General features: G+C 41.3%; 1 protein-coding gene across 1 annotated transcript; it reads left to right on the top strand.

Moving 5' to 3' along the window:
* Positions 1-960, top strand: LOC129649463 (olfactory receptor 3A2-like). Its single transcript, XM_055576899.1, has one exon. The coding sequence runs from the start codon at positions 13-15 to the stop codon at positions 958-960; it is 948 nt and encodes a 315-aa protein (XP_055432874.1). The 5' UTR covers positions 1-12.
* The last annotated feature ends 8,872 nt before the right edge of the window (positions 961-9,832 follow it).

A 9,832-nucleotide genomic window follows, 5' to 3' on the forward strand; every position in this document is an offset into this window, starting at 1 on the left:
TTACAGGGACCCATGGAGCCAGAATCTGGGGCCAATGGAACAGCTGTTACTGAGTTCATCCTGCTGGGTTTGGTGGAGACGCCAGGGCTGCGGCCAGCTGTCTTTGTACTCTTCCTCTTTGCCTACCTGGTCACAGTCGGGGGCAACCTCAGCATCCTGGCAGCCATCTTGGTGGAGCCCAGACTCCACACCCCCATGTACTTCTTCCTGGGGAACCTATCAGTGCTGGACATTGGGTGCATCACCGTCACCGTTCCCTCGATGCTGGGCCGTCTCTTGTCCCACAAGCACACAGTTCCCTATGCAGCCTGCCTCACACAGCTTTTCTTCTTCCATCAGCTGGCTGGTGTGGACTGCTTCTTGTTGACAGCCATGGCCTATGACCGATTCCTGGCCATCTGCCGACCCCTCACTTACAGCACCTGCATGAGCCAGACAGTCCAGAGGATACTGGTGGCTGTGTCCTGGGCTTGTGCCTTCTCAAATGCACTGACCCACACTGTAGCCATATCCACACTCAACTTCTGTGGTCCCAATGTGATCAACCACTTCTACTGTGACCTCCCACAGCTCTTCCAGCTCTCCTGCTCCAGCACTCAGCTCAACGAGCTGCTGCTCTTTGGTCTGGGTGTCCTCATGGCAGGTGTACCCGTGATTCTCATCGTCACCTCCTACATCCATGTGGCAGCTGCAGTCCTGCGGATCCGCTCAGTGGAGGGCAGGAAGAAAGCCTTCTCCACGTGTGGCTCCCACCTCACTGTGGTGGGCATCTTCTATGGCACAGGCGTCTTCAGCTACATGAGGCTAGGCTCAGTGGAGGCTTCGGACAAGGACAAGGGGATTGGCATCCTCAACACCATCATCAGTCCCATGCTGAACCCACTCATCTACAGCCTCCGGAACCCTGATGTGCAGGGCGCCCTAAGGAGGGTGTTCATGGGGAAGCGAGCCTTTGCATGAGGGATATCTCAAGAGGGTGAAACCATAGTAAGTGTCCCTGTCCTTCCTAGATCTTGAGCAAGTTGACTTTTGTTAGGAAGTGAGGCTTCTTGTTCCTCAAGGAAGTTCGAGCTGATAATAGATGTGTAGGTTCTGTAGACCAGAGCTCTTGACTCATTGCCATTTGGTCCTAGCTACCCTTCACACTCCAGATGGAGATGGAGATGGAACCCAGGTAGTTCTATATTCTGGAAGGCTCATGACCCTATAGGAAGAACTTTTAGTTTTTTCCTGGTGGGGTTCCCCAAAATACACCAGCAGAGATTCTATCTAGACTGGAATATGGAAAGTCACAGCCTGGTGCCAAGTATTAGCACATCCTCCTGTCAGGCTTGCTCTGAAAGCAGCATTCCCAACCTGCTTTTACACAAGGACCCAGACCTAGTACAGTATAATTTGAGACCCTGATTTCCAGTACCTGCCTATACTTCAAGATTCTAGGGTTTTTAACAGTGGAGAATTTATATTTCCTTTGGCATTTCTTTCTATTTTTCTAAAATAGAAATATTCATTGATTTAAAATTTTTCTTAGAAATCATGTTTATAGAAACGAAAACAAAATTTTACGAGTGTAAAATCAAAACCTTTATCCTCTCTGTCCTTACTCTTCATAATGCAATTTTCCAGAAGAAACTACTGTTAAGAATTTGGTACTTACCTTTTTAGCTTTTTTTTATACATTCATAAATATATTTAGGCATTTTTATGTATTTTTATATCAACATAAACATATTTATGTATATTCATATCAATAGAGGCATATATGCCATGTTTTATGTTTATACATTACACGGTAGACTTTTCTACATGCTAAATATCTGAAAACTTACTTAATCCATTTTAATGACTGCCTAGTGTTACTTTATGAGCTAATCATAATTTGATTAACCCTATTCCTTTTGATGGAGTTTAGATTGTTTCTAGATTTACTGCAATTACAACCAATGATGTAAAAACTATTCTTTAGAGATGAATTTCTATTGTCCTGGAAACATTTCCATAAGTTCTAATTAATAAAATTCCTAAGTTGAGTAAAGTAAAAATTTAGATTTTTTTCTGTGTATTTAACTTTTATTCTACAAAATATTTGCACTATTCTGTTATTCCAATAGTGAGTGAAATCACTTCGTCCTTATAACTTTGTCAACTGCTATAAATAAATGCTTCTAATTTTTCACAATATAAAGGTTGAAAATCACCAATGAGTGTTTCAATATTCATCTCTTTTATGTTCACATTAAATTGAATATATTTTCAAGTGTTTAATATCCATGATGTGGATATTATGTCTCACCAAAATTCATCTGTTGAAGCCCTAAAACTCCCGATGTGACTGTATCTGGTGATAAGATCTTTAGAAAGTAATTAAGATTAAATGAGATTAATTAGGGCTTCCCAGGTAGCGCTAGTGGTAAAGAATCTGCCTGCCAATGCAGGAGATGCAGGTTTGATCCCTGGGTTGGGAAGATCCCCTGGAGAAGGGAATGGCAACCCACTCTGGTATTCTTGCCTGGAGAAGTCCATGGACAGCTGAGCTTGCCCTCAAATTCCACCCATTTTGTTACAAGTGACAGGCATTCCTTCCTTTTCATGGTGGAATGCTACTCCTCTGTGTACATCTTCTTTTTTTTTTTTTTTTTTCTTTTTTTAATTTTATTTTATTTTTAAACTTTACATAACTGTATTAGATTTGCCAAATATCAAAATGAATCCGCCACAGGTATACATGTGTTCCCCATCCTGAACCCTCCTCCCTCCTCCCTCCCCATTCCATCCCTCTGGGTCGTCCCAGTGCACCAGCCCCAAGCATCCAGTATCGTGCATCGAACCTGGACTGGCAACTCATTTCATACATGATATTTACATGTTTCAATGCCATTCTCCCAAATCTTCCCACCCTCTCCCTCTCCCACAGAGTCCATAAGACTGTTCTATACATCAGTGTCTCTTTTGCTGTCTCGTACACAGGGTTATTGTTACCATCTTTCTAAATTCCATATATATGCGTTAGTATACTGTATTGGTGTTTTTCTTTCTGGCTTACTTCACTCTGTATAATAGGCTCCAGTTTCATCCACCTCATTAGAACTGATTCAAATGTATTCTTTTTAATGGCTGAATAATACTCCATTGTGTATATGTACCACAGCTTTCTTATCCATTCATCTGCTGATGGACATCTAGGTTGCTTCCACGTCCTGGCTATTATAAACAGTGCTGCGATGAACATTGGGGTACTCGTGTCTCTTTCCCTTCTGGTTTTCTCAGTGTGTATGCCCAGCAGTGGGATTGCTGGATCATAAGGCATGTCTATTTCCAGTTTTTTAAGGAATCTCCACACTGATCTCCATAGTGGCTGTACTAGTTTGCATTCCCACCAACAGTGTAAGAGGGTTCCCTTTTCTCCACACCCTCTCCAGCATTTATTACTTGTAGACTTTTGGATTGCAGCCATTCTGACTGGTGTGAAATGGTACCTCATAGTGGTTTTGATTTGCATTTCTCTGATAATGAGTGATGTTGAGCATCTTTTCATGTGTTTGTTAGCCATCTGTATGTCTTCTTTGGAGAAATGTCTATTTAGTTCTTTGGCCCATTTTTTGATTGGGTCATTTATTTTTCTGGAGTTGAGCTGTAGGAGTTGCTTGTATATTCTCGAGATTAGTTGTTTGTCAGTTGCTTCATTTGCTATTATCTTCTCCCATTCTGAAGGCTGTCTTTTCACCTTGCTAATAGTTTCCTTTGATGTGCAGAAGCTTTTAAGGTTAATTAGGTCCCATTTGTTTATTTTTGCTTTTATTTCCAATATTCTGGGAGGTGGGTCATAGAGGATCCTGCTGTGATGTATGTCAGAGAGTGTTTTGCCTATGTTCTCCTCTAGGAGTTTTATAGTTTCTGGTCTTACGTTTAGATCTTTAATCCATTTTGAGTTTATTTTTGTGTATGGTGTTAGAAAGTGTTCTAGTTTCATTCTTTTACAAGTGGTTGACCAGAGTTCCCAGCACCACTTGTTAAAGAGATTGTCTTTAATCCATTGTATATTCTTGCCTCCTTTGTCGAAGATAAGGTGTCCATATGTGCGTGGATTTATCTCTGGGCTTTCTATTTTGTTCCATTGATCTATATTTCTGTCTTTGTGTGTACATCTTCTTTATCCAATTATCTGCTGAAGAACATTTAGGTTGTCTCCATATCCTGACTATTATGAATAATGCTGCAGTGAACATGGGAGCATAGATATGTCTTTACTAATGATTTCATTTCCTTTGGGTGTATAACTGGGCTTCCCAGGTGGCGCGAGTTGTAAAGAACCTGCCTGCCAATGCAGGAGACATAAGAGACTCAGGTTCGATTCCTGGCTGGGGAAGATCCCCTGAAGAAGGAAATGGCAACCCACTCCGGTATTCTTGCCTGGAGAATCCCATGGACAGAGGATCTAGACCATATGGCAGTTCTATTTTTAATTTTTTTAGGAAACTCCATACTGTTTTCCATATGGCTATACCAATTTATATTCTCACCAACAGTGTGTGAGGGCTCCCTTCTCTTCACATCCTCACCAACATTTGTTATTTCTTGTCTTTTTGGCAGTAGCCATACTAACAGGTATGAAGTGATACCACTGTGGTTTTGACTTGCAGTTCCCTGATGACTAGTGATGTTGAACACCTTTTCATGTACTTGGTGATCATCTGGATGTCTTCTCTGGAAAAATGTTTCTATTCCACTCTGTTGCTTATTTTCAAAACTGGACTTTTTGCTTTTACTTGGTATTGTGTTGTATGCGATCTTTATAGATTTTGGGTATTAACCTTTTATCAGATACATGGGCTTAGTTGCTCAGTCGTGTCTGACTCTTTGTGACCCCATGGACTATAGCCCACCAAGCTCCTCTGTCCGTGAAATTCTCCAGGCAATAATACTGGAGTGGGTTGCCTTTTCCATCTCCAGGGGATCTTCCTGACCCAAGAAGCGAGCCCTTGTCTCCTGTGTCTCCTGCATTGCAAACAGATTCTTTACCCACTGAGCCATCTGGGAAGCCACCAAATATGGGTTTGCGAATATTTTCTCCCATTCTGTAGGTTGCCTTTGATTGATTACTTCCTTTCCAATGTGCAGAAGCACATTGGTTGGTGTAGCTTTTCCTACTGAAGTCAGTGTTGGCAAAAACTGGGGGTCTTTGGTAGCCAAAACCGTGGAAGCTCTGTAGGTGACCACAGTAGCCTATCGGGGTCCTGGGTGCAAAGGCTGCAGGCATCCTCCTGTTCCGTTTTGCCCGTGGGGGGAAGCTGCAGCTGAGGGGATCCCTCTTGGCACCAGGTCTGGAGGGCTGACACTCGGAGTGGGAGAGGAGCCGGGGCCCTGGGATAATGTGCACTTGATGTTCTTGGATTGGAAGAATATCGATATTGTAAAAGCGACTGTACTACCCAAGGCAGTCTACAGATTCAATGCAATCCCTATCAAATCACCAATGGCACTTTTCACAGAACCAGAACAAAAAATTTTGCAATTTTTACCTCATAGGATTGTTGTAAAGGTTGGTTGAGATTCCATGTATATAAAGCTCATGGTGTAATGTCATGTACACACCATAATAAATGTTATCATGCTACTAACATCATCGGTGGTCTCCTAATAGGAACTTTATGTGCGTTACTTTATTTAATTCTCCCAGCAACCTTGAGAGAGAATATTACCCATTTTCCAAATAGGGAAATTGGGGTTCAATGGGGTTCAGTAGCTGTTCGTAACTGAATGAGCAGGTCTATTCCTTTACAAAGTCCTGCAGGCTCCTACAGAGAGTGCGCTGTCATATGGGCTCTGGTGTAATTAATTGAGAAGGACACGAGAATCCAGGGATTGCATTACACAGCCTCTCCAATTTTCAATCTCTGTCATCTCTAACAGTAGACTCTCATTTTCTAAAGACTAGGCCCAGAAAATTATGGTGTGGGGCAACTTCCCAGGGGGATCCTCAGCTTCTACCACCTTAGGATCATTATAGGATCCCCAAGAGTGTGTAGCCTTTGCTAATAAGCCCCAGGTGGGAATGTATTTTCTTTCTGAAGATTTGTTACAAATTTGAAGTTGAAAAAGGAGCCTTTGGCTCCTTTCTTGGGTTTCTTCCTCATCGTGGGGTTCAGGAGTCAGCTGGTCTATACCCCCAAGCTTCTGTTTTGACCAGACATCTGGGAAAGCAAAACTTGCAACCTGGGACCCCAGATTCAATCCTGGCTCTGCCTCTAGTTCCCTCATGAATTTGGGAAAGCAATAGCTCCCTTCATCCCCATCTGTTAAACAGAGTTATAAAGACAGCTGCCCTAACCAGCTCCATAAATTAATATGAGGGATGGCAATGAAGATGTTTGAAAAAATTCTAAGTCAACAGAGTCATGAGGCACCACTGATTTGCCCCTGCAGTATTTATTAGGGCTTGTATTGTGTACCTGTCCTTAGCTCTCCCTATTGCCTCCTTCCCCTTCTTGGGCTAATTTCGAGGTCTCAAGGGGGCAACACCATGGTGGAGAAGTCCCATGACAGAGATGGCCTCAGCCTCTCTTTTTCTCATTTCTGTACATATGGCCCCTTTCTTTCCCCCAGAGTAGTGGAGGACTGAGTTTGTACAGATTCTCATCCCCTTTTTACAGCCCTTTCCATGAAACCTCGCTGGCCTCTGTGCCATAGCAAAGTGACTTCTTACATGACCTTCTGTCTGCTCCCATGTAACAAAGAGGGGACTTCAGTGGTCACTAAGTCAAGCTTCCTGATTTTACAGATGCAGCAACCAAGGTCTCAAAAGCAAAAATAAAGAGACTTGCACAAGATGACATATCAGGTGAGTGGAAAAGCTGGGACTATGATCCAAAGCTTGAGGTTTCACTTCCAGGCACCGTTACCAATTCTTCCTTCTTTTTAAGATAAAGCTTGTTTTCTGATTTTATTCAGTGTTCAATGTCCATACCCAGAACTCAGTTCCTACTGGGCAACTTGACCAGATCCCTGAGACCAACCCTATAGCATGAAGGACCTATTGGAATTTCAGAGCAGGGAGTGGTCACAGCATAATGAGGGAAGCCCAGGACTCATACAGATCCCCAAGAATGGTGATCTAGAAGGTTCACCTCATTAATGGATTATACCTGTGATTCCATCAGCCACTGAAGCCCTGGATGGCTAGTCTGGTGAACAACCAGAATTTAGGAGACTGCATGTAAGTTTCGTTCCTTGTTAATTGAGGGCTGGACAGAAGATACTAGGAGAGCATAGCATTCTGGCTCACAACTTACTTGTTTTTGAAGAGTCACTCTTCTGATTGTAGAAAATATGTGGGAAGTTCATACAAAGAGATATATGTCAATGCATGGATGCTACAACCACTGCATGCCTATCGAGACAAATGGAGGAATCAACCCTATCCCTACAGCAGTCTCCCTGTGCCTTTCACTTGACTCGACTTCCTCCAAATCATGTCAATCCTTCAAAGTCTAGCACAATTCACACTTGTCCACAAATCCTTTCCTCACCACCTTAGCCCACAATGAGGGCCTTTTGGCCAGAAAACCTCTGTGTCAACCAGTGGGGCTATTCATTTATTTACAAAATGATGCACAATTACAATGAGTTTATGCATGTAGTTCCTAAGGTTGAGTCAGCCATGAATCTCATCCTTAAATTACTAAATGAATGTGCTGAAGGCACAGCGCTTAGTGCCACGTGGAATACAATTAAAGGGTAATGGGAATGTCGAAGATACAAATATCACTTTAAAATGGTCACAGATCAGGGCAGTGTTTCTGGAGGAAGACAGCATTTGAGCTGAATCATGAAGATTTTGAACATGTGACATAGAAGAAAGACATTCAATACAGAGAAAATAGCATAAGCAAAGGTGGGAATCTAGGAACTCACAGAGTTTGCAATCTCAAGACATGGTTTAAAATAAAAAGGGAAATCAGGGGGCAGCTGCTGACCATGGCCATGATCCATCCAAGGCACTGATTTGGACTTGAGCTACTGCAGCCTACAAGGCAAGACTGGGATTTACAAGGGCACAGCTAGCATGAGTATAAGAGTAAATATTTGAGTCATAAGAATGGGTCAGAAATACATTGAGAGAGAAAAAGAAATACATTGAGAGAGAGTTGCAGGAGAAGGACATGGCTTTATGATCCTTGAGGTGTCCTAATGGTATGTGTAAATGTTAAGAACAGGTTAAAAGTCAGCATATCCTAGTTAAGACCTTGCCTTCAGCCACTTGCAGTATGTGACTCATGTTCTTTCTGTAAAATGCAGATTAAAATGGTATCTGTTTCATAGGGAGGTTGTGAGGAATAAATGAGTTAACCACACGCAAAGTACTTAAAACTATGCACTGTTGTAGCCCAGGGTAAGTCTCCTTGTAATTATTAGCAGGGAATGCTTCCAAGGGAATTCTGTCAGTTCAGTCCCTGGGTCGGGAAGATCCCCTGGAGAAGGAAATGGCAACCTACTCCAGTATTCTTGCCTGGGAAATTCCATGAACTGAGGATCCTGGCAGGCTACAGTCCATGAGATTGCAAAGAGTCGGGCACGACTGACTGATTGAGCACACACTTCACCCAGTTAAAGCATACAATTCAGTCATATTCACAGAGTTGTGGGTTTTTTTAAATTTTTATTTTTAGTTGAAGGATAATTGCTTTAAATGTTGTGTTGGTTTCTGCCGTACAACAAACAAAGTATAGTATATGGTATATGTATTCTACAAGCTGTACTTTACATTTAATAATACTGCTTTGATATCTTTCCAATCAGCACAGATAGAGCTATTTCCTACAGCTGCATAATATTCCTTTGGAAAAATATTCCATAATTAACTTAGTAAGCCCTTTAGTAATGAACAGAGAGATTATTTCTAATTATTTGCTATTATGAACAATGCTGTAACAAATAACCTCACACAGACATCATTTCTGTGTGACCATCATTTCTGTGATTATATATCTGTTGGATAAATTTCCAGACATGGAATTGTCAGGTAAAAAGAAAAATACATTTATAATTTGAAAGATATTGCCAAATCGTCCTTTCTCCTTTTCACTTCTGCCTTACAGATATTATGCAAATTCCCCTTGTGGCCAACCCTAATCTAGAAACATGCAGAGAATGGGCTTTGGGAAGAAGTGGGTCCATTTAGCCAGTTGGCCAGAATTTTAAAATAATTGAAACATTACTCTTGATTACTAAATTTTTTTCTATATTTTGAGTTATCCTTGCACTTCAGTTCAGTTCACTCCTTGCTCTACTACTATTAAATTCTCCATTTCCCCAATAACTTTGTGGTTTAACACTTCATTTAAAACTTTGATCCATTTAGAATTTATTTTTGGAAAATATATGAGGTATGTATATGACTTATAGTTTTCCTGCATAGCTATATTATTGCCCTCATAAGCACTTATTGAATAATACTTGTTCCCATTCCTTTAAGATGCTGCTTGTATTATATACTAAATTCCTATATTAGTTTAGGTCTATTCTTTGACTTTTCAGTTTTTTTAAGCTTATAAAATGTTACTTTTTTAGCCTAATATAGGTATAATCAACAAGTAAAACTGTCAAAGTATAATATGATCATTTGATATATGTTTACATGGTGAAAGGATCCCCATGTAGCTGAGAATGTTGTAGCAAATGTAGTGAGTTAACAAGTGTGGTGTGGACTGGGTGCTGGGAAAGTCCTTACTTGGAAAGGGAGAACTTAGTAGAGGGCTCAGGACATAGGAAGAAGTCTATTTCTTCTTCTTGAATATATCAAGAATAATTATTCCTTATCTTTTTGGATATTTCC

The sequence above is a fragment of the Bubalus kerabau genome, chromosome 4 (assembly GCF_029407905.1).
Source record: "Bubalus kerabau isolate K-KA32 ecotype Philippines breed swamp buffalo chromosome 4, PCC_UOA_SB_1v2, whole genome shotgun sequence".
In the NCBI taxonomy this organism is placed as follows: domain Eukaryota; kingdom Metazoa; phylum Chordata; class Mammalia; order Artiodactyla; family Bovidae; genus Bubalus; species Bubalus kerabau.